The sequence below is a fragment of the Myripristis murdjan genome, chromosome 13 (genome assembly GCF_902150065.1).
Source record: "Myripristis murdjan chromosome 13, fMyrMur1.1, whole genome shotgun sequence".
NCBI classification, from domain to species: domain Eukaryota; kingdom Metazoa; phylum Chordata; class Actinopteri; order Holocentriformes; family Holocentridae; genus Myripristis; species Myripristis murdjan.
The window spans coordinates 14106976-14132529 of record NC_043992.1 but is presented as its reverse complement, the minus strand read 5'-3'; the positions used below and the strand labels follow the sequence as shown (position 1 = coordinate 14132529).

General features: G+C 41.4%; 1 protein-coding gene across 2 annotated transcripts in view; it reads left to right on the top strand.

Annotated features, from left to right (window-relative positions):
- The first annotated feature begins 1288 nt into the window (after nucleotides 1–1288).
- pxylp1 (2-phosphoxylose phosphatase 1) overlaps nucleotides 1289–25554 on the top strand; it is a 28155-nt gene continuing 3889 nt past the window's right edge. The window contains exons 1-4 of one of the 2 annotated variants that reach the window (XM_030067819.1): nucleotides 1289–1398; nucleotides 4345–4491; nucleotides 14073–14261; nucleotides 18845–18971. In XM_030067819.1, the coding sequence (XP_029923679.1) occupies nucleotides 4407–4491; nucleotides 14073–14261; nucleotides 18845–18971 (401 nt within the window). In that variant the 5' untranslated portion in view covers nucleotides 1289–1398; nucleotides 4345–4406. The remainder of the gene's footprint in view (nucleotides 1399–4344; nucleotides 4492–14072; nucleotides 14262–18844; nucleotides 18972–25554) is intronic. The other variant, XM_030067820.1, reaches the window with a different exon arrangement.

Below are 25554 nucleotides of genomic sequence, written 5' to 3'. Positions count from 1 at the left end.
GGAGCTGTACAGTTTGATGGCCACCACAGGCAGGAATGATTTCCTGTGTCGCTCTGTGATACATCATGGTGCGATCAGTCTGGTGCTGAAAGAACTCCTGTGTCTGACCAACACGTCATGGAGCGGGTTGGACACATTGTCCAGGATGGCTTTCACCTTGTGAAGCATTCTCCTCTCTAGCACCACTGTCAGAGAGTCCATCTTCACTCCCACAACGTCGCTGGCCTTGCAGATCAGTCTGTTGAGTCTGTTAGCATCCGCTACCCTCAGCTTGCTGCCCCAGCACACCACAGCATAGAGGATAGCACTGGCTACCACAGACTCATAAAACATCCTGAGCATAGTCCTGCAGATGTTGAAGGACCTCAGCCGCCTCAGAAAAGAGGTGGCTCTGGCCCTTCTTGTACAGGGCATCAGTGTTCTTCCTCCAGTCCAGTTTATTATCAATGTGAACCCCCAGGTACTTGTAGTCCTCAACAATGTCCACACTGACCCCCTGGATGGAAACAGGGGTCACCGGCACCTTGGTCCTCCTCAGGTCCACCACCAGTTCCTTGGTCTGTGTCACATTGAGCTGTAGATGGTTCTGCGCACACCATGTGACAAAGTTGCTCACAGTAGTCCTGTACTCCACCTCATCACCCTTGCTGATGCATCCAACTATGCATCTTACTCAAGGGCAATAGTTGTGCAGAAATGTTAAAGGCGATATTTGAGTGCACAGTATACAAACCGGTTTCTGTAACCTCCAGTCTACTATTATGCTTAACAAATTACCTCCTCCCTGGCTGTTTGTGTGGCATATTATACAGACTTACATGGACACGAAGTGGCTAATGCAGAAATGTTTTTTGCTGTTGTTATCATGAAGCAGCAAATTCCTACCATGCAGTAGGCTTCAAATATTTACTTTAACTCAAAGGTGCACTTTATAAGATTAAGAGTTGACTCAGCCGACGGAAAAGAGGGATAAGCACCTAATTCAACAATGAGTCAGGTCTATGACGGGAAGTCGTATATTTGCGTGAATGTTCATTTTTGCCAGATGTTGCTAAAGGGGCAAATGGCTCCATGCATCAAGCCGCCATGCCTCTGTACAATAAGGTTAGGAAAGGTTATGGGTTGGGTGTGTTCTGCACTAATTGTTCAAGCCACAGGCAGATACCTCCCCGTTCACTTAAATGGAATTGTACATAGCAAGCATGAGTATTCAGCAGTGCTAAAAAACGCCGCAAAACAGATTATTTTGAAAATCCTGGCCGGATGTCCTCTCTTATATTCTGTGTAGCTTGACTGTGGTATTGGCCGCTCGGTCGGCAGTCAAACAAGAGAAAGCGGAGCGGTGGATTCAAGTGTTTAACCCCAGTTGTGCGAGACTCTAACACAGTATTACAGCAGGTAAGACTTATTTTTTAATTGCACATATCATTAAGCGATACACTGACCGTCCGTGCATGTACGTTTTGATTTGTTCATCATTTCTTTGCTCGTCTTTCGCAGTGAATGCAATTGTAGATACGGCATTTTTTTTTTTTTTTTTTTGGCTAGACACAGTTGCCAGCTCGGCGTATAGCGATGCCGAGCTACAGAACAATACCAACTAACTCGAGTCGAGACCTTTAGTTTGAAGCAACAAGTTGTCGGTAATAAATTTAGCAAAATTATACAATGACATGCCTGATAGTATCACGTCCTTTGTGGTGTTTTCCTACGCCAACCGGTGAGCTACTTATCACCGACTGTCAAGATTAATGGAGCTAAGTGGCTAGCTAACGTTAGTTAACTAGCAGCCGGGGGAGCAACTGACACTTGGTCAAATACGTGACTTTCACCAGTGAGTGAAAACGGTCAAGCGAAAAAAAGCGAAATTTACATAGACTCTCTTACCGGAAAACGCACATAACCGGTAAAACATGACTCAAGATGTATTCTGATTTTCACGATGCACTCTTGAATTCGGCATACATTTAATACACCAAGCAACACTTTTATCTGTAAAACTTCAACTTACAAAATCGGTTCCTCCGGGGTTTTCCCCCCAACAATCCTCCGCCTCCAAAACTCACAGAGAAGGGGGTGGTAGCGAGCATCGTGAACGATGTGTGTAAAAGTTAATTTTTTATTTATTTATTTTTTTTTTTTTTAGTGAAATATGTGGTGCTTGGTGGGTTATGTACATGCCGAATATACCAGTGTCTCCCATACTCAGAAAAGGCTTGAGTCTTATTTGATGGAGCCTGTGCTTTTGCCGGTAAGCAAAGCGACATGAACCTGCCAGACTTTGGCACGGTGTTTGGTGTGATTCATCGAAGCTACAGGTTAGTGCGCGCTCCGAGAATGATACAGTTGCTAGTCCAGTTCTGCCTGAGGCACTGCTCTACCTCGGTCAGTCATAAACTAAAACACTTGGGGCTGGCAGTATTTTTAGTCTGTATAATGGTAGGGTTTATTGTGCCAGACTACGCTTATTGCAGGGTTTTAGGTTTTCCCTCCCATCGTAGGCTTAGCTTCCAAGCCCTGCCTTGGACCAGACCATGCATGGATGTAACACTGCGTATATGTAGGGAGATGGTGCAGACAGGCACTGAGTGTAAGAGACAGTAGGGGAATTAGGTGTAGTCTTATTTAACTTGAAATGTACATTTCATTCTGGTAGGACTGTAACTATTTGTGTTTAACGAGCCTAACTGGTATGGCTTGTTTTACTTTAGCATGTTGTTTTTCTCGTGTTGGTGGCTTATCACCCATACATGGAGTATTGACTGACCCACTTGACATTTCATGTTCAACAAACTGACCCCTTTAGGTTTCATGTCATACATTTACACACACAAGACAAGTGGCAAAATATGAGACAATAGACTTTACATTACATTTGTATGCTATTTAAATTTTATTTAACCATTTACCTGTGCAAAAATTTATACCCGTAGGACCTGACAGCAATTCAGTAGTGCAATATCCATGTTTAGATAAGCTGTATATAGGTAGACTTTTCTACATAGTTCACATACCTTTTTTTCTTTTACAAATTTCTAAGGCACATATTTTTATATTTCTTATCTCCTTTTGTATTTCTTATAATTTAATTCTTCTGTTGAGAATTTGAGCAACTGCACCTGACCCAGTTTCCCCTCAGGGATCAATAAAGTATTTCTGATTCCATTTCTGGTTCTGATTGGAGAGGCTTGACTTACAGTGTATTTGCAGCTATAATTTGAAATGCAGTGAGACGCCTTCAGTGCATTGGCCAAATGTATAGTCAGACTGAGAGAGTGAAATATGCAAGGTGTTATTGTGCTCAGTTTCAAGTGTGACATTACACAGGGTTGTGCAGATGTTGAAGTAAATGCAGCTTGACTTATAATAAACACCTTGCAGTACTGATATGAACAGTAGTAATCTTCATAGTGGGGTCTTTTGGATGATACAGAGTTCAGATGCTGTGGTGTTTGTTAGACTGACAGCTCTTTGGAACATGCTCTCAATGTGGAGGGTTTTCTTAGTTTGACAGGAAACATCCACCCTAAAATATTAACATTGTTCCAAACAGTTCTTGGCTTTCTATCATTACAGGAAACACAGATGCACCACCCACAGTAGCCTCAAAGACTTGCTTTTGAATAAGGTGTGCAGCTGTGATCATAGATACAGCCCAGTGTTTGCAACCTTGTTGAGTGGCACATGCACCCCCCCTTTGATTTAAAACCACCAAGTTCAGATGCCTTTGCCATGAGGATTTTAAAACGCATTCAATAGAAGTAAAAGTAGAAAAGGAAGGTGGCGGGGGAGTGAGTACACCGGAAAAGCCAATTGCAACAGTTCATCACAAAATAACTTCGGAAATGCTTCATAAATTGATGATGTACAGCAGCGTCAGAGTGTCTGTGGTGGGATTTTGCCCAGAGGAAGACACCTTTCTTTCAGAAGGTTACAAAGGCGTTTACAGTATTTCCTGCCTTGTTGTCGGTTCTGCTGGTAAGCACTTCCTCTCTGATTCCCTTTCTATGATGCAATTTTTAAACATTTATTTTCATACTTCTGGGCTTCTGAGCAAACCATGATTTGTTTTTTTTTTTAACTTCACAATAATCCTCTTGGAAGTCAGACAGAGAGGGATAAAGCCTGCCGGTGCATGTGTAGGTGTCAAAACTATAATTTGTGCACATAAAAACCCTCCAGAATGAGGCGGTCACTGAGGTTTCCTTCTGATTCAGATAGATTTCCTTCTGTCTGTGGATAGATTTGACTGCCTTTAGGTCTGTATGCGTGCAGTGTACACCTTTTTTAATAGTGGAGAAAAATAGTTTTTCATGGCATTATGTGCAGTTTCTTTGTGTCCAGACTGCAGGGATGGTGAACTGTGTGGATGGCTGACGGACAGAGACGCCAGCCAATCACGTGACATGATGGTCACTCAGGAACGCTTCCTCCTCCTGGTGGTGGTTGGGGGTGCAGTGCTGGCCATTATCAGCCTCAGCCTCCAGTTCTGTAAGTAAACTGTGTATGTTTTATGTGTTTGGAGTTTGGGATCATGAGTCAGTCTCCAGATTTTAATGCAAAATGATCAAACAAGTTCAAGATAAAAGAGCTCTTGTTGGATTGGAGCTGTCCTGTCAGTCAGTCAGTCAGTCAGTCTGTATGTTTGCGTGTTTTTGTATGCATGTCTGTTTATGTGTTCATACATGCATATCCTCCCATTGCTTTCCGCAGCAGGAGACCCCATTCATGCCAAAACAAAGCCCAATCCCCCGTAGACATCCCATAAATATCCAGCACCAACTCCGGGCCCCTGGATGCTCTGAAAGCTTCCCTTGGAGACGTTGTGGCTACACACTCACATCTGCTGTTGAATGCTAAGGTGTACACAGCAGTGACTTTTCCCATTAAGGCATTGTTTAGCATCTCCCGTAGGTATTGTCTAGACAGCATGTCCCTGCCAGCCCAAGTGAATGCAAGGAAACTGCCGCTCAATAAGTTGGAGCCAGCCTCCCCTGCATTGAATGCAATTTGCAAGCCTCACAAGCAGTATTGGAGAAAGATCAGATGATGAGGCGGGCGGGCCGTGCAGTGCAAACGCGGTACAAGTTTGTACGTGGGAAATGTGCAGATTTAAGCTATTTTGTTATGGGTTCATGAAAATCCCCTTGTGCAGTGGAAGTGTTTTTGGCGAGTACAAGCTTCTGTCCGGACAAGCATATAGGATTAGATTCACATAAATCACACACACACACACACACACACACACACACACACACACACACACACACACACACACACACAGGATTACAGTGGAATTTAACACGATGGAGCTGGTATTTTGGACTTGTATCTTTGCCAACATTTATCAAGCCGCCTTCCATGAGCTTTTTATTGAATTTATTTTTTTTTTTTTTTCTGCTGTCCGCTGTTTCAAACATGAACCCTGACCATACTGAACAGGCGCTGTTCATAAAAGCCTGGGGTGCTGAGAGCATTCTCTGTTTCTGTCTCTCTCTTTCTCTGCTGCATTTTGCCTTGAGTTGTTTTCAAATGCCAAGCAAGATAGGAATGCTCTGTATCTGTGTGAGAGAGAGACAGTGAGAGAGAGATGGAGATAAACTAGGTTCTTACTTATCTCTAGAGGGCTTGTACTTTGTGACCCGAAGTACACACTTCCTCTCTCAGCAGCCCTCCCCTCCCTCCTCCTCACATGATAATGTGTATTTGTCTGTGCACGAGGAGGTCTTTGTGTAACCTGTAATTAATGTCTCACTATCAAACCCTCTCTCATCTCCACCCCTGTAATTTTCCTTTTTGTAAAAGCCTGTGAGGCAATGAAAAGAGTCTATAATAAATTAAACTGTCCCTTCATAACTGGAAGTGCAGGCTTTCAAAATTTGATACTGTCGTGTTTCCTTAATTGAAAATACACTTGATTTGCTAGCTTCCCAATTATGAGGACTGGACTGTTTTTGGGAGGAACCCTTACTTTGAAAACTGCCCTCTCTTCAGTTTTTTTTTTTTTTTTTTCAGTATTGCTCTTACTGTTGGTGAAAAACTGTTGTCATAATTTATTTATCACACACAGTAGGATTTGAGCCATTATCCCGTAGAACCATGGGAAGAACGCATATGGGATTTCTCCTCATGTTTAATAGATGGTCAGCTTCTGTTTTTGTTCTGCATTGCTCCTATTGCTCACTTGTCTGCTTTCCTTTCAGATCATCTCCTTGCTCTCTGTGCTCTTTCTATTTCAGTCTGTCTGCCTCTGCATGCCTCCTCCATATCTTCGGTTTTACCCTTCCCACTTGAGTGCAAAAAATGCCCCTCTATGCAACTGTAGTATTATGTGTTGACCAATTCCATGAAAGACACTTGGACCGACAGTGATTGATGGTGCAGTAAATACCTCTCTCAGGCTCCTGGCAGGCTTAAATTGAAACGGGGATAGCTACAAACACAGCAGCAAAGCCGTGATCTTCATGCTGATTGACATGTGGGGACTCCCAGAGGAAAGTGACGTTGGAGGTTGGCAGGACTCCAGGAGCAAGTGCAGAAAGGATAACGGCAGGAGAGGGATGAGGAAGAAAAAGGGGAAGGACATGAAGTCGCAGCAACACAGAGAAAGGGATTTGGACATGTCGGTGATAGTCAAGGGCAGGGTGAAACAGAGCATGATGGGAGCAGAGCACAGCAGGAACGATGGTAGATTCATGCTGTGAGGGTAATGTCATGTAAGGATATAAAGAGAGAAATACAAAGGGAGATCGACTGAGTGGAAAGAGAGAGGCATCAAGGTAAAATATCAAGGATAAAAGAACCAGGATGAAGCAAAGGAGACATGAACCAGAGAGACAGAGGAGACACAACCTTCCACTTAGGAGTAGGTGAGCTGTGAGTCAGCTATTGAGAATCAGGCCAGGAGGAATAGTCAGCGAGGTGATGGGTTGATGACAGGCTTCATCCCCAGTCCTCTCTCTCTCTCACTCGGCTTCCTGAAGGTTATCTATTGAGTATGCAGTGAGATTTATGTACATTCAACCGCATAGATATGAATCCCAGCTCATGCCGCGCTGTCATACCTCATTTCCCGTCTCCAGTATGTACTGTCACAGAAATGATGCATTGGGAGGCTAGAGTGTCCCCTTTCTTCTGTTGGAGGTGGGGGCCAAAAGAAAGTCAAAGGATGGCTATTTCAGGGCATCACTAGGTGAGTTGATAAACAATGGCTTAGCTAGTTTAGCACAAGATTATTTACCATCTGAATGTGACACAGACTTAATTGGCAGAGATCCCGCTAATATTCTCTCAATTCTCAATCCTCTTAGACCTTAGCACTGCGTTTGACACGATTGACCGTGACATCTTAATCAATCGCCTAGAAAAATTGGTTGGTCTTTCTGACTGTGTGTTACACTGGTTTAAAACTTACATCAAAGGAAGAAAGTTTTACGTCAGACTGGGAGATCATGTCTCTGGGGAACAGGACAACTGCTATGGAGTTCCACAAGGGAGTTGCCTTCGTCCATTACTTTTCTCACTATACATGCTGCCACTCGGTGACATCATCAGAAAGCACAATGTATGTTTTCATAGTTATGCAGATGACACACAACTGTATATTTCTGCCAAACCAAATGATGCTACAGCAATAAATTCCATCTCTACCTGTCTCATGGCAGTGAACAAATGGATGAGCAATAACTTCTTAAAGTTAAATGAAGACAAAACAGAGATCCTGTTAGTTGGCCCCAAAACAAAAAGAGAAATGCTGTCCATTAACTTGGGGAAACTGGCTCCCAGGATTAAATCTGAGGTTACAAGTCTTGGCATTGTATTGGATCCAGATCTTAGTTTCAAGTCCCACATTAATAAGGTGACAAAGACATCATTCTTCCACCTTAGAAACATCGCTAAAGTGTGAGCATTTATAAATCAACAAGATGCTGAAAAACTAATATATGCTTTTATCTCAAGCAGATTTGGCTATTGTAACTTACGCCCTAAGCTTTGGAACACACTACCTTTAGATATCAGGTACCGTTTTATTTCAGAGTTCTCGTTTTTAGCCTTTTCTTTTTTAATTCCACCCTGTGCTGTGTTTTATTCTTTTTAATGTTTTATTTAATGTGTTTTCAAATGTTCTTCTTTTTATTGTGAAGCACTTTGAGCTGCAGTTCTTGTATGAAAGGTGCTATACAAATAAAGTTTCATTATTATTATTATTAGCTGCATCAGCTAGGTTGAAAATTGAAAATCTGTCCTCTCAGAAAGGGATGCTTTCAGTGTGGTTATTTCCTCCTTAAATTAAAGCATGCATAACATTTACCCCTTTAAAGAGTGAGTAAATCCAAATCTCTGAAGCCTGACATCTAATGGTGAAAAGTAGGGTGGCTGGTCATTGGTTGCAAGTGATGCCACCACCTGGTGTTGCTCTATGGGTGGTGGCATCAACATTAGAGGTCAGTTTTTATACAGATTCTCTTTCAATTCTAAAATAGAGTATATGGCTTCACTCACACAGCCAGTGCTCATGTTGTTGCTCACAGTTCTGCTGCAGTGTGTTTTTGTTATGTCTCTCTTCCCTGGATCAACTTCCAAAGCTGTGACTGAACTGCCCACATTGTGGTCAGAATCACTTTACAGCTAGCCTCCTGTTAACACAGAACTCCAGACGCAAGCTCATGTTTGGTCAAACAAGCCCAACCCCACTAGTTTGTGAAGAGAGGCAAAAGATAATCTAATGTTGCAAAGTCCAGTTTTCTTTGGACCGAGCTCTACTCACTGCTGTTTCAGGCTGCATTTTGCACTTCAATTTGTCAGTGTCACACAACCCACTCCAGAATGTCATTTGGGCAAAGTGGTCAAATCTACTGGGTCTTAGGGGAATTGAGATGCTATTATGTATTATAATTAATAATTAATGTATTATAATTAATTCATTAACTAATATGTGGGTGTATTTTTTTTTTTTTTTTAAATAAACATTTTGCCTAGTACAGCTCCAAGTGTTTGAGAGACTGGGCAAATGCTGACCAATACATTAGCTTGTGCTTTAGAATTAAAATAATAATAATAATTGCACTATAAAATATTTTTTAGTATATACCTGTTAGTATAGGCTGACATTGCAAACCAAAGTCAGACATTTGATGCAGAGAGTCCCACTGTCACTAGTACCTGCTCTAAGAACTCAAATTGCTGAATAATCTGTGATGTTATGTATTTTCTTATTCTTGTATAAGTGGCGTGGAGTCAAAGCTTTACAGTTGTGCTACTTTGTGGTCTTACCAGACAACAGGTCAGCTAGATTTGCCAGCCTTTGCCATGCTTAACATTACGATGTGTCTACAGAAAACGCAGCCTCATTTGGGACGCACTGGCTGTCATCTTAACACATAACCACTTCTCAAACCTTCAGCACATGTTGCTGTTCCCTTAACATCATGGCTCTGTGTTGATTGCACTGATCAGGCATGAAAGAGCAACAGACTCAGCAGCTGTCTGTCACTTACTAACTTGCTCTCAGCAACAACAGGATAGTGTTATCAAGCTGTTTGTTTTTATTTTTGCTGCATTGCCAGCATAAGTGCTTAATTAAAAGTGTGGGTTGAGGATGATGTTAATCTCTCTTTGGCTAGATGAGGTTTGCTTGGCTGTGGATTGTATACGTAAAGCCGCATAGCTTGGTTTTCTATATTTTGTAAACAGTTTCTTATTTGATTAGTACCCAGAGAGCAAGAGGTAAGATTTACTTGTGAGTAGTCAGGCTGATAACTCCTACGTGGGAAGAGATCACTTTGAGTTAATGACTACCTTTGAGGTTGTGAGTAGGCAGATCTGTTATACATTTTACCCCCAGCTCATTGCCTTGCCAGTAGCCTCCTCTTTGTATCCTGTAACACATCCTGTGTTCTCTTAATCCCATGCAGATCCAACAGCAAACAAATTATAGCCAACTTGTATACACGAGACAACTCCTTCATTTAAAATGCTGCTCTTCATTACTTTTAGTGGTTGTGGAAGCACAAGCACTGTCTCGATGATTTTGTTGCCTTCATTCTTCCATAATACATGTCTTTAGCCTCCTCTTGGTGCTGGATAATGCTCCTTTTGAAAATGTGTTTAATGTCATAGTTGATAATCAGTCAGTATTTCACCACATCTAGTGAGATTTTGTCTTTTCCAGGGTATTTTTTTCTTCTTCATTTACAGCTATGATATATCATATTGTGATATATCATAGCTGATTATAGTACAATATATTACATAGGGCAGAACCTGTATTGTCTGTATCATGATTCTGTCGTTAACGTTGGTGAAATGTTGTGATGTAACTTTTTATCATATTTCCAGTTACTCTGGTGATTCGTACCCCCTACCTTGAAGCCGGCTTTGACTTGTTGGGAGGAGCTGTCCCAATTTTTTGGAAGAATGCAAGGATCTGTATGCAGCAGGCAGAGACCTGTCTCATAACAGATGTCTAGCAGTTAGCTCTCCACTGCTAGATCCAATTACATTAAAACTAGGTGGTGGCAAAGCTGAACCGGCTGTCCATGTGTTTGATTTTTAGTTAACTTTTCAGTGAAAGATGTTGATTTTCAGGACTGAGCTAATTGCACTAGTTGTGATAGACAGGAAGTTCAGCAGAGTTAAACTCTCTGGATGGATTCATCACCATCTGTTGAGGCATTTGTTTAGTTGGGAAAAATGGCTGCAAACACCCAAGATCTTGGAGGAGGTCATAATTAATGCAGTGTACATCAACCCGCTGTACAAGGCATCAACCTTGGATTACAGAAACAGAAAAGCATGGATTTTGGACTGAGTGTTTTGCCAGCTTGTTTTTTTCCATTGAATTTATATTGTACAGCCTGAATCTACCAACAAAGTCTTTTTGGGGGCATTTTATACCCACCATGTTCAAATTCCAAAAGCTCTTATTCATTAAAGCAATGGCTTCCAGGCCACTCAGTGTACGTTGCTCTGGATAAAACAGCTTTGTGTATAGAATGTAAAATGTCGGACAATCATGTGACGAGGTGCAAGTCTTTGCGGGCATGATGGAAACCTGCAGGTTACGTTGTACATCCATCAACAGACAGTATTTATCCAGCTTGTGTTAACACTTGTGGACACTGTTGCCAAAGGGCCTATTTACCACAGGCCAGGTGGTGTGGAGCCCACCTTCTGTGTTTCAAGCCAAACCACACGCTGCAAGTATATATTTACACCTAATTACTCTGGTGCGATAGCTGACACAAATTTGTTTGTGTGCTTTTTGCTCATGCCTTCAGGGACGCTACAGTAGTGGAGCTGTGCCTGCCAGTGTTGATAATGATGGGCTCACAGACAAGGAGTTGAAAAATTTGGGATAAGTGGCAGTCTGCTGACAGGCTGTTTGAGAGGGTTTACTATATTTAGCTTCGAGTTTGTGTGTATATGAGTGCGTGCTTGTCTGTGTGTATATGTATATGAAGCGTTAAAAAAAAGCTGTCAAGGTTTGTAACATTGTTTATCTGCGTCAAACTCATTGGGTTGTCATATTAGTCTTGCGTGCTGTGTGAACATGTGATTCAGCGGGCTGCGAGCTGCTCTGTTTGCAAGATCTAAGTCTGTAGGTGGATGCCCTGGGCTTTTAGAAGACATTTTCCTACACTAAGTACTGTGTCCGTATACCAGCTTGTTACTACAGCCATATTGAGCTGCGTGGGTGTATGAATTGGTGCTGATGTCCTGTGTGAGAGCCTGTGAGTTTGTAGGCCAAAGTGTTTGCTATGTGTTTTGCATTATTGCTGCTAGCGTTAGGCAACTTGTTACAAAAGCCCCATTGTGTAGGCTACCAAGACTGAGCTGGCCTGCAAAGGGTTGTCTGCGCAGGCGTGTATGTGTATGTGTATGTGTGTGAGTTTATGTGGGAGGGGGAATGGTGGTCATAGAGGGAAGAGGGGAACAGGTTGTGGCTGTGAATGGGCTCCAGTGTGCTGCTGGACTTCTAGCTACCTAGCAGAATGGTCTCTGCTGTTGTTACACACCTTCTCCTCCTCATCATCACCGGTGAGTTTACAGAGAAACCTCTGCACACCAACTGATATCAAAAAATATTTTTTTTACAGAGGCTGCTACTTGACATCCAGAAACCATGGTGATCTTTATCTAGTTTTTATTTTTAAATTAAGAGATTTGGTGCTGCTGGTGTGACTATGGAAAATTTTCTGCTTTTTCCAGAGTAAAACCACTGTAAACTTTAAGAAAGTCTCTAAAGAGTTTTTTTCTAGGCTTAGAAGAATTCGTATTACTGCAAAGCAGTCACACTCAAGACTGAGCGTTGAGTATGAAGGTAATCTGTTTGTTTGAAGTGGCTAAAGATCCCAGATTACGGTTCCTGTTCATAGACTTTTGATGCCTAGTCCTAACTAAGATCACTCAATCCAGTTTTTCATTTAGTGGTGCAAAAAATCAAACAGCAGAGCATATTTTGCATTGTCAGCACAGCATGTCTGCTGTTAAGCTGAAGTACAGTAATGATGTTGATGGGGAATGAGGTTCAGGATCCTGTTCAAATGTGTTTTGGGTGGGGTGCCAGTTTACAGTTTATCTAGATCACTTTGTCTGTCCTTTAGTTTCTATCATCAAGGTCCTCTGCATCTCTCAACAGCACCTATGCATGGTTTTTCTTTCCTGAAAAGGGCTGACCCAATTACTAACAAATTATACAAATGTGAAAATGAAGAAAAAAATCTGTTATGTAACAATGCAAATACATTTTGGTAACCCATTTCCAACAGTCTTTTCTTTTTTTCATATTGGTTGATTGTACAAGTAATGCAGTGTCTCCTGTTGGGCAGTCATTATTTCAAGAAAGACAAAATGATGTAAAATGTAGTTTTGTTTACAGTACATTATTGGTCCTGGAGGTAAATTTATATAACATGACGGCTGAATATGCACGCCCAATTCCATATAATTTACACTTTCCGACTTCTAATTTTGGCCAATAATTGTAGTGCCCCCCAGCTGGCCAATTGGCCACATTGTGAGAATGCCAGAACACAGTGATGAGATGCAATATCCAAATCTGATTAGTATCTGAGATATTGTTTGTGATAACTGAACGACTAAATAAGCAATGATCCTCGAAGCAAATTTGTAGAGCAAGAATAACTGGATATTTGTACATTGTACAACTAAGGCGAGACATCATTTGAGGATGTAGACCCACTCAGTAGATTTGTTTTCACTGCCTGCTGCAGTGCTATCTTATACTCTGCTGCAGAATGACCGACTGCTTTTCCCTGCAACACTGTGGACTTTATGAGCTCAGCGGGATGGTGGAGGAAATGGAAAACTGTTGTGTGTGTGTGAATGCCAGAGAAAGAGATGTGTACAGTGTGTGTACGCCTGTCCAAAACCCTGAGTAGGTGATTTAAGTCTGAGGCTGGTTATATAAATGATACAATCCGCTCCCTACGTTGTATGAGACAGGAAGGCACCTTGGTTTCTTTCTTTGTGGAGAGATGCAACATTTACCTAGTCCACTGGCTGCTTTCAGGTCAGCCAAGATTTCTGATTTGTGTGTGTGTGTTTGTGTGTGACAGAGAGAGAGTGAAGGAGGATTTGGTAGTGGAAATCAGGTTTGCCAGCAGGGCACATGGGCTTAGCTTTTCTTTTTCCCCAGAGTTGCCCCTCAGAAGGGGCTTAGCAGTTCCCACACCTCTTCCTCTCCTATTGGAGCAGTTCTAGCAGGGATCACAGGTCACCAGTCTCCAAGACAACCCCCCGGCAGTGGTGAGGGTTTTTGGGGTACAGAGCTGTTGACATGGAGATGAGTTGAAATTGAGGAGGGGAGGCAGTGTCAGTGCAGGGATTTGACTCTCCCTCATCCTTTCTTCCATGACTGCTTTTTGAATTTTGAATCATTCATTTACTTATCGGCCTTTTTTCATTTTTGTTTATCAGTTTATAGCTTCAAATCATTTTTGGAGATACACTGCAGTTAATCAAAGTATTTCTTTTCTCTCATTTTTCTTTCTTTCTGTTTCTTCCTCCCTCTGTCCTCCCTCTATCTCTTTGTCCTTCATTGTCTGTAGTGAACCTGATCCCTACCACCCCGTCCTTGGAGGAGCAGCCCTTCCGGGTGCTAGATGGAGGAGTCGGGATGGGCCAGGGGAAGAGCAGGAAGAGGGTGTTCCCTGTGCTCCACACCCCGGACCCCAACCCTGTATCTGAAGCCTACAGCTACTGTAACACTCCTAACCGCACTGAACAGGCCTGGGAGGGTGAGATTTGCACATCTTCTAACACTAGTGCACAACAGACACATACACTTTACACTTCCAGCTAAGTCCTGTATCCCAGTAGTGACATTGCATGAGTAAGATTACAGGGATGTAGTATGAATATGACTAACAGTAGGCCATTTAAAGGTGGAGTCAGCGATATGATATTTGATATTTTAAGTCAGTGAATTGAGTGAATTTCCCCTCATTGCCCACTAGCTGCCCATTCTGTGTGTGCACTGAAAAAACATCCGGTCTTCGTACACAGCCCTGGCTCTGTAAATGGGAAGCATTGGTTTGGAATGGGCCACACAATGCCAGTTCAGCCAGTCAGCAACAGGGGGCGTTCATGCTCGTACAAATGACAGGGTGAAGGAGTGGGTGATGGGAGGCAGAGGAAAGGATGCAATGTGAGCGACAGGGACGGTACATCTGGCTGTTCACTTCAAATATCAGCAGTATTTGTCCAGAACTGCTGACTCCACCTTTGACATTGACTGAAACCTGTAAAAACAATTGTGTTTAGCCATGGCAAGGTATTGTTAGGATTTTACCAATAGCAGTACCATTTTTGTGTCTCACAGTCCAAGTTTTCATCGATTCCTTTATTGATTTTTATTGTATAAATTGTCAGGGATAAAAGACATGCAGCTTTAGTGCAGCCAACCTTGTTTGAGTCCTCAATAAAGGCATTACCGTGTAGTTACTTTTGTCTCAGAATTAGTTTTCAAAAACAGCCTTCTCAAACACCATAGAAGCTGCTGTTTTGGTAGAGTTGAATAAACAGCAAAAATGACTACAAAATCACTCCCCCTCTCACAAGGCTCTGGTCTCCTTGTGATCTCGTGAAAGAATCTCTGAATGTTTGCAAACCCAAGTTTTAAAGTTATAAATACAACTCATCACATATTCAGTTACTTACATAAAAAAGAGCCCTGAACAAAATATAACAGTTTTTATGCTACTTAAGAACCCAAGTGGTATAGAGCCCCTTTGTGTTTTGTAATTGGTATTGTGTTTATTTATCTGGGTCCCTGCACTACTCGGTTGTGCCGGATTTAGCTGAAGAACTAATTTTCATCCTTAGTCCCTGGGCAGGAAGTACACAATAACATGGCAATCAATGCCAACTACAGGAAATGCAAAACAATAAAAGTACAAGCTACACATTATTATAATCACACAAGCCAGCACAATACAATAAACATAGTGCATACATTCACAAGATGTATCCTAAACCTTATAATGCTTCGGCACTTTGGGTGACACAGTGCTGAGACATCGAGGGAGGCATCAGTGGTTAGCTATGTGTTTCTAAAAACTCAGTATGTATTATATCAACATAAAAACATCACCAGTTTTTGCACTGACATGAAGGTGAGTAGATGAAAACAAATTATGTTACTATTTGCAAGTAACAACATAACTAAAGATCAACAAGGGTAACCAAGAAGCATCCAGCTAGTCTGTATTTTTAACAATCTGTAAGAGGTGTAGTTAGTGCAATGGCTTGTCAGATATAGTGAACCAGGCAATTTTGGACTGAGAATAAATTAGAATGAATTCTGTTCTATTCTAATAGAGTACACAACATCTATTACTTACATTCCTTCAGTTAAATCACTATATTAAATTACCAACAGTTAATTAGTGTCTTTCACAATCAGTTATCAGTTTTTCTCGATAGATGATAAATGCCATCAGTCCAATCCAAGCTTTAACCACGACTGATGGTCTGCCTTGAACGACCTGCTGGAGCTAAGAAATGACGCCTGACTTCACTTCTTAATAACACGTTTGTCTGCTTTCTTTGTCAAGATGCCATGGCTACAAAGAGGTAGCGGTAGGTCAGCCATTCAGGAGTGAAACACTTAATTCCTCTTATACCTGGACGACATCATACATTGTCATAGATCAGCCCTTGTTAAACTCATTTTCTGCAAATCTTCTCTGTTCTTTACTGAACAGCTGCATAACAAAAGGAAATCATTACCACATTTCATCCTTGCATCATCCTCTCCCCACCGGGAAATTTCAGGACCACAAATATGTGCACAACATCTATGCATTTTTTTTTTAAGGAAGCAAGGCTTTTTTTTGCCTTGGGGGAACTTGGCCATCAGTACAGTCGATCACACAGTAGTTTGCTAGTCACTTTGGCAGTTCAGATGTCAAGGTTTAACGCTGGTCTCTGTGGAAGAGAGGAAAGGTTGGAACATGTCGAGCAAATGTGTCAGGAAGGAAGACTTGTAATGATGTGGAGGGACTGATGGGGGTCATGGGAGGGAATGTAGAGGGCAGTGTGCCTCTGAGCCAGTGAAGCTCAGCATTTGGCCATCAGTTTGGACCGTTCCTCCTTGAAAAGTTTACTTATCCAGGGAAAATTCACTGAGACGACTAGGCCCTCTTTTTTTTCTAGCAATGAGTCACGCCCATGGGATTACAGACTTACCCATTTAGCAGTTCCCCTATTAGCATTAACCCTGGTACCATTTCGTTTACTGCACCAATCTTACAAGCATCAGCACAGCATCACTATTCTGCAGCATTAGAGAACCAATATACACCAGTTCCTCTACTTTTAGTCAGCTGATGTGATGGACAGCATATAAATACTTAATATAGTAATAACATCAGATTTAGTGTGTCAGGACTCGGGAGATGTGATAATCGTGCGCAAGTCATTTCCACTTGATTGCATCATCCATAATACTGCAGAGCTTTCACTCCACAGTACAAAGACTTGGTTTTTCTTACATAGAAAAGTTAAGGCAGCCCAAGGCAACCACACTAATATTCTCCACTGCCTAAGAACAAGTTGTACAAACCAGCTCTAATTAAACTTGTTTGGATGACTGTTTTTCCATACAAAGTAATCATTCAGTGCATTCTGTTACATTTAACAGAATAATAAATTTATCAGTCATCCCTGAAATTTAATCCGCCTTGTTTTTTGTTTTGTTTTGTTTGTTTTTTTGTGTGTGTATGTTTTTGGGTTTTTTTTTGGCCTACATTGTGCTCACATTGTCTAACTAGAGCCTTTGCTTCCTGGTTTCTCCCCTTTCTCCTTCACTGTACACAGGCACACACACAGGCAGGTTTTTTTTTTTGCAATCACAGAGAGATGAAAAAACTTGTTTGATGTACTGCTGCAGCTTAGATAGCATGACTAGAAGGTTTAGTTTTTAAATTAATATTTGCTGAAAAAACCTTGTGCACTTTTTCCTATCTCCAAGTAAACAGCTTCATGTCAATCTTACTTGTAATAACTATTAGCATTGATTGAAATATACAGTAGCATGCCATACATGTTACTCTATTTCATACCCCCAATTAGCAATTATTTTTCCATTACTCTTCCGAAGGTCACAGTTGCATGTGGTTACCTTAAAAAAAATAGCATTGATGTCCAATGCCAAAGTCAAAGTAGTGGATATACCTCCATTTGTAAACAGTCTATTATATGAGGATGTCAAGTTTCAATGCAAAGAATTGGGATGGGGTTTGGATGTTGTTTTTGGATAATAACACTTTATTCTAATATTGAGAAGATTGGTAACAAAAGTAATAGCTTAATTTTTTGATAAGGGTAACATTTTCACTGAAATTGAATTAATTCACTTCACTACTTGTTAAGTTGGACGAATTAGTAATATTGCTGTAATGCATCACTAATCAGTGGAGCAAATTGGCAAATAGATCAGTGAAGGGAAGAGCAATGATTCAGGGTGCTTATTCACCAGGCTGGAAAAACAGGATAAACTTGTTTTCTTTTAGGGGGCTTAAGAGATTTTTGGATTATAGGGCACAAAGGGGCACAATGGCAGTCTTCTTTTTATTTCAAAATATACTTTACAAATATGTGAATTAGAAGAAATCCATTTAGTCTTGGCCAGATTTATCTCTCACACAGATATCTCAGAATTTCAGTAATTTATTGAAAAAAGGATTAGCCAATTTTTATCCTAATTGAGGATGACAGATGGGCTATTGAACTGAGCGTTTTAGATGGATTGAGTCAGTTTTATATCCTGCCTGACCACAATGTATTGTCATGCATTGTGTATTTTATACTGGACAGTACTAATCTTATTCTTTTAACGTGCATCCATTACATTAACCAAAGTTCATAAGGTCAGTGATATTCTCTGTGAGGAAATTTGTATCCTCCACTTTAAATCCACACTAAATTGCTTTATAAGAGTAAATAAATCATAAAGATCATTAGAAGTAACACAAGCAAGGCAAAAAAAAAAAAAAATGAAAAACAAGAGACATCAAAATTAATCTTTACATTATAAAGGAAGTTTATAAAAGTGAGCTAAAAAGATGGTACAGATTTAGCAGCCTGTGCTCCCAGGGCAGGTCATTCCACAGTCTAGAAGCCCTGATGGCAAAAAACTGTTCACCTCAGTAATAGTCTTACTCGTAGTTTTCAATACACAGTTACAGAGTAAATATGAGAAATCAGAAGTAATGCCCCATAGGCTGGACAATATTTACTAAAAGGGCTGCAATTCTGATAAAGGAAATTCAGATAATGATGATTATGAAGTTGATGATAATGAAAGTTTCCCTTCCAGGCCACAGTCCAGCCGACTACAAGCTGCTGTCTGTCCAGGTGATGATTCGCCATGGGGATCGCTATCCCCTCTACTCCATCCCCAAGACCAAACGTCCCGCCATTGACTGCATGTTGTCCCCCAGCAGGTACACACACACTCCAGTGTCATATGAAATCTAAACAAGATGATATATAATTGTCAAAAGACGTATGATATCTTGGTAAAATTACTACTAAAAATGGGACTAAAGTTCAGGCAACTGATAGCCTCTGTCTTGCTGGGGCTGTGTTGTTAGTGTTTAAAGCAGGACCATATTTCCCATAAGCCCTATTTTTCCAGTTTCAGAGAGCATATTGCTACTTGTCACCTGACCCCTACTGGTAACATACTACTGCTATATGTGGGGGAAAACACATTTTTCATTTAAATGTCATATCAAAAGATTATGGACTTGCAATGTCTGTGAAATCAGTTCAGAGTAAAAGGCACAAAATGTCACCACATGCCACTGGGATCCAAGATGGCTTGCTGCAAGCATAGACTCTCTCCCTTAGCCAAATAAAAATGAAATAAGACCCAGTCAGGCATACATTTCCCTCTCTCTCTCTCATTGCTAACAAGAATGCCAGATGGAAAGCTTGAGGAGAGAAAAAGTGAGAGAGAGACAACCAATTATTGCACCAGCTTTTGATTTTCTCCTGCAGAAAGTGCTGGCTTGATAGCAGCTCTCTGAAAATGAGCTCAATTTGTCTGGAGATAAAATGATTCTACATTCTTTTCTAGTGTGAAATTTGTGAACGCTAACAGGGAACAAGAAAAAAGAAAAATAGTGTGGAAGGGGAGGTAGGAGGCGGCAGTGCTAGTTCTGGGTTTGAATTTGTAGACTCATTAGATGTGGATGGGCTGACATTTGGGTCCGCTAGCGTGGTGTGTATAGCAATGGCACCATTAGATTTAGTGTTTTGTGTGTGTGTGTGTGTGTGTGTCTGTGTGTCTGTGTGCACATTTGATACTTAGCTTTAACTTCCAGTTTCACTTTATAGAAAAAATCAACCTGGGCTCATTAGTTTTAATTATTAAGAGGTCATTTAACACCTAGTTGGTTTCAGTGTGTTGTATCCTCTCAGAAAATAGCATTAATGACCAGTCTGTGTGATCTATCAGGACTGGTATGAACAAAACAGTACAGCTCTACAGTGAGGAGAAAGTGGCTTTCATACTTGCATTGCTCTCACTTCTCTTTCCTTTGGTTTCCACTGTTGACTGTCATTGTCTGTGTCAGCAGTGGCAGGTGGGCTTGGTTTGCTACATCTGTTCTGCTGTGCTTTGGTGCAGATGGATACACACACACACACACACACACACACACACATATGTGGGCATGTATCCTCTGCCGAGGCTGCCGAGTTGTTGGCGCTGTTATCTCGCTCAATTTGAGCAACATGCTCCCCGAGCAGCTCTGGTAAAGCAGAACTGTCACCATTCCAGGCTCTCTCTACTGAAGTATGGTGGAAAATACACACACACACACACACACACACACTCAAATTAATACCATCTTATCTCCTAACCTCCTGCAGCTCATTATTTCCCATTCTCTATTCTGTCTCTCTCCCTTTTCCTTTCTTTTAAGCATTGCCAGTATATCTTTGTTTGTATAGGCTCTGCTGCTGACTAGATCGCACTTCCTGATAGGACATTATTCATAGCCAAACAAATCATGCTGCCATAGTTAAGCTTCAGAAGTCTGAATAATGTTGGCACTTTCAAACTCAAGTCGGTTTGTATACATATGCATGTTCATGCGTGCACAGCCTGCATGTGGACACACACACATGCAGTGATCACCAACAGCATTGTTTTTTTAATCTCTCCTGAAGAATTGAGAGGTTTTTGATTCATGCAATCACACTTCCTTTGCTGATGATTTTGACCATATGGTCAATAAATTCCCTCTCACCAATCCCTGTTTCTGGAGTGTGTATATGGGAACTGGCCACTGGCTAAACTCTGCACAAATCTTTCACTGTGACCTGATGAGCCTTGAACATCTGGACCCAGCAGGCACATTGTAATCTTTGGAGCTGGTGTTGTGTGCAGCCAGTTTAATTTCAGATTAGCATGATGCAGTTGACCTGTCACGTATTTGTGTGTTTAGATAAGTTACATACCCTTGATCCTTGAACTCAAGCCCAGGCGAGGCCATCCTGCACACAAGCCTCTTACAAACTGGGAACCTTGGCTGCTTTCAGATTTCTGCTCATGTTGGAACTGCAGGCTTGTTTTTCTTCCCTTGTCAATGAGAGAGTATCACCATGTTCGACAATTAACCAATGATGTGCCCTTGAGCAAGCATTTAATCATCAGTGCTGCAAAATGCATTTCAGTCAAGTGTCTCTGGCTAAATAAAGCCAGCAATGTCTTTTTAGCTACTTTTGGTGTTAGAACCCAACATCTTACTATTGACCGATCAGCAGGTAGAGGCTTCATTTCTTCATTGCATTAACATGCAATCTATATCCAGAAAATGAAAAATGTTTATAAGAATCAAAAATACTTTATTGATCACTGAGGGGAAATTGGGTCATATTGGGTAATAAATTGGTTAATATTAATACAAGGTGCAAATGCATACAGAATGCATTGTGATCAAAACACAATCTGATCACAAGGATGTAAATACTGATCTGATCTCAGCCAGGGGTAAATGTAATCCGTACAGCTGGCACACATTTGGGGGATGAAATCTGCCCATACATCGAAAACATTGCCATGGCTTGCTTTCCTGTGGCTGTAGCAGACACATGGACATAATGTAAAACTGATTTACCACTCATTAGGTCATCCTAAGTTATTAACTAATGTTTATGTTCATGATGTTAGTTACAATATTCATGATGTTAGTTACAATATAGCTTTAGTTTTACACTCAGCCAGGCTTTACTGCGTGACAAGGAAATATGACAATTCATGTTAATACAAGGTGTAAATGTAAGTTCTGACAACAGATCTCATTATCCAAGGAACACATCCGGATGTAGAGATCACAGTTTAATGCAAGTTATCATTTGTGATGATAAGTGGTAACTATCATACTTGAAACAGTGCATGTTGGTTTATAGTGCAGTCTGGAGAGTTTAGAAAGAGATGATGCACAGTGTGGCTGTGCTGCCATTTAGAAACCATATGCTGCTGAGGCTGGTGCGCGAGGATGCATAAAGTTGTTTAAAGAGTAAAACACTTAGACGCCTACTCGTGAGCAGTGGAAAAAGGTCCTGTGAGCTGCTGTTTTCCTTTACTCTTCTTCCTACATCTAGACTGATTTCCATTTAGAGAAAACCAAATGATGTCTTCAGCCCGTAATGTCTGTTGCCAACTTTTAAAGCTGATGTGTAATGGTATGGGCAGCCAGCTAATGAGAGACATTAGGTCTGGTGATTGGTCTGCATGGTCATATGGTAGTCAAGCAGCGTGAGGCTGTTTTACAGGACCAGGAACACCTTGGGGTGAAAGCACTGGCTCCTAATGATGTGCCTGTACTTCAACTTGACGGTGCCCCTGTACGCAATGCCAAACATATTCAAGAGAGGATTCTTTAGCACCAGGAGGAAGTCTAACCCCCAAATCATCACTAAATCTTTGAACGGGTGAGTGTCCAACCCATGTGTCATGGAGGGCCAAGATTCTGCAGATGTCATTCTAGCTAAAGACCAGGCAGTTCAAGCAAAGTAGAGGAGCTGACCAGTAACATTACCAAATAGTTTTTAGTGAACAAAAATCTTCCTAAACCCAGCCCTCCTCAACACATAGTTGACCATCTGTGCTCAATGGTCAGTAAATTTCCATCTCCTTCATCCTATAAAGAACTTGAGTCTTTCCCTTTGGAAAAACATCCAGTATCACTACATGCAGGTCTGGACTAGAATGACCATATTACAAGGTGGAATGAAACTCTTCTGAGGCCCTATGGTGGCCTTGGTTCAATCTTATGTTTTTGATATTCTAGTAGTGTTAGGTGTTTATTTTGTCTCCTGCCTGCACATTACATAAATTGCAAATCACTTTTTTGGCTCTTAGTCTCTCTACAAGTCTTTTGTCTTTTTTTTTTGTTCTCCTTTCTCATGACTCCTAATGCCCTGTGTTGACCCTGGACTCTTATTTCAATTTCGTTCCTTGTGTTCCAGTTCCCCCCACCTCTTTCTGTCTTTCTTTCACTCTCTCTCTCTTGTTTGAGCCGTCTGACATTTGGTACCATCTGGTTCTCAGCAGCCACATTGCTCTCCAAGGCAGAGCTGAGTTTAAAGGAGGATGAATTTGGGCAGGGAGAAACTGACAGGGGGGGAAAAGTGATGGAGGTAGAGACTATGAGACTTATGCGGGATTCATATTGCATGGCTAACACAGAGGACACAGTAGTTGAGGTATAAAGTGTTTTTGGATTATCTGCAGTTTCAGTGTGCATGTTTTGCAGGGAGATAGAACATGAAAGCCTATTGCTTATTTGTATGGGCTCATGTCCTGGGAATAATCTAGGTCTGTTTTTTATTTAGAACAGGGTGTAATTGCTGGGCTCTTAACTAGCATATGCCCTGGGCAGGAGCCTTCCGTTATGTGTGTGGATGTTGTGCGCGTATGCGTGCATGTGTGTTGGCACCAGCTCACCGACCCACTGTCTCCGTCTGCGGTTAACTGAGTTCTCTTCAGCTGGGAATATTTCCACTCTCTTTATTCTCTCTCCCTCTCTCCCTCTTCTACCAATACGCTTTTTGTCCTGCCATCATTGCTCATTATTCTCTACCAACCCTCTCATTTTATTTCTTTTTGCTTAACGCTCACCCTGTGACTTTTCCTCTCTTGAGTCCTCCCACTCATTTGCCCTGTCTCTTTCTCTCTTCCATCTCTCCATCCTTCACTGATATGTTGCCCCATCCTATCCAGTGATAATAATCCCTGCTTAATGTAATTGGGCTCTCTAATCTCTGGTTAACAACAATCAGCCTAATAGGCAGTCTGGCTGGCTCCTTGTCCACATTAGAAGCCCTGTGTATTGACATGACGCCGTTTCACTCTCCCACTACAGCCAGTCGGACATGAATCACCTACCCAATACAGCCTGGCCTGTTGATTGATGAAGTAAAATGTAGACTTCAGCACTCTAACACTGGTGGACGCATTATATCTCTCTGTGTTGCTTTGGATGCCCAATTCCTTCCCAGTGCTGCAAAGCCTGCTAAGATTACTTCGAATGAATATGCAAGTGTGATAATTCAGAATGAGGCGAGTGGAAGCTGACAGTTGCAGCTGATGCAACACAACAAAGAAAAAAGAAAATGCACCCTCAAAAATACACGATATAGGCCAGTGTTTTCAAAGGACATCTGCCATCAAAGGACTGGGATGCTGCTTTGAAGCCTGCAACCTTTTTCTAAGCCTTTTTTGTTTTTACAAATGATGAGAAATTTTGTATTTAGTTGTATGACTGTCACAGATGGCTGGTGGTTGTAGATTTAAGGTTATGTTTACCGTGTGGTCATTCGCAGCAACTGTGAGCATGATTCAAGGGTACTGATAGTAGGTCGTTTCTGATGGCGTGTCTGAACCATTTCCTGATCACTATAGAAAGTGTGTGTGTGTGTGTGTGTGTGTGTGTGTGTGTGTGTGTGTGTGTGTGTGTGTGTGTGTGTGTGTGTGTGTGTGTGTGTGTGTGTGTGTGTGTGTGTGTGTGTGTGTGTGTGTGTGTGTGTGTGCGCTTGTGTCCACCAACCCCCTCACAAGCTCCCTTAATCTGAGACAGCTGAGCTGCAGCTCCCACAGATTTGTTATATTAAACTGTAATCTTCAATCATCTCTAATCTATTAGATCACCGACTGCTCCTCTCCCTGCCCTGATGTCTGCATGTGTGCGTGCTGTGTGCATTGTGTGTGTGTGTGTGTGTCTGTGTGTGTGCGCACGTGTCCCAAGACAACAAATTCTTTCATCTTTTTATATCTCAATCTCCCATATTCCCACCCACACATGTTGGACAGCACTGCAGACCAGTAGTGCAGTGTTAGAGAGACACCTGGTGGTAGATTTGGGAAGTGCATTGCAGAACGATTACAGATCCTGTTGAGTCGTACAGCACAGAAAGAGAAAGAGGCGAAAGACACATTTTGTCAGAAGAGGGCAGGCACCACATTAAAGGTTCCAGAAAAAGTAGGGAGCAACAACTCACTTTTAGGATGCTTGTGCAAAGCAGATAACCAAATATTGTAATATCAATCCTGAAAACTATATTTAAAAAAGTTTTATTGCAGCCTTGAAATACGAGATACTTTATCGAACTTTGAGGGGAAATTGGGTCTGCTGTAGTGGCATACAGGATTATAGGCAACACACATGCAGCTGCTACAATTTTTTTTTTAGCACATTAGGTTTCCCCTCTAACTGTTTATATATATATATATATATATATATATATATATATATATATATATATATATATATACATACATACATACATATATTTATAGTTTCCTTTTTTCCATGGTTTATGTGCTGCTTTCATGTAATATTAAACATGACATTGTGATTATTAAATGGGTTCATTGGCATAACTTGCTAGTGTCTGTTGTGGTGTTGTGTTTTCAGCATCAAATTGGTTCTCAGCAGGTAATTTATGGTCACTCTGTGCCCAGTCCTGGCATGGAGTGGCATCAAAAGAACCGCAGTGTGCAGTGCACAGTGT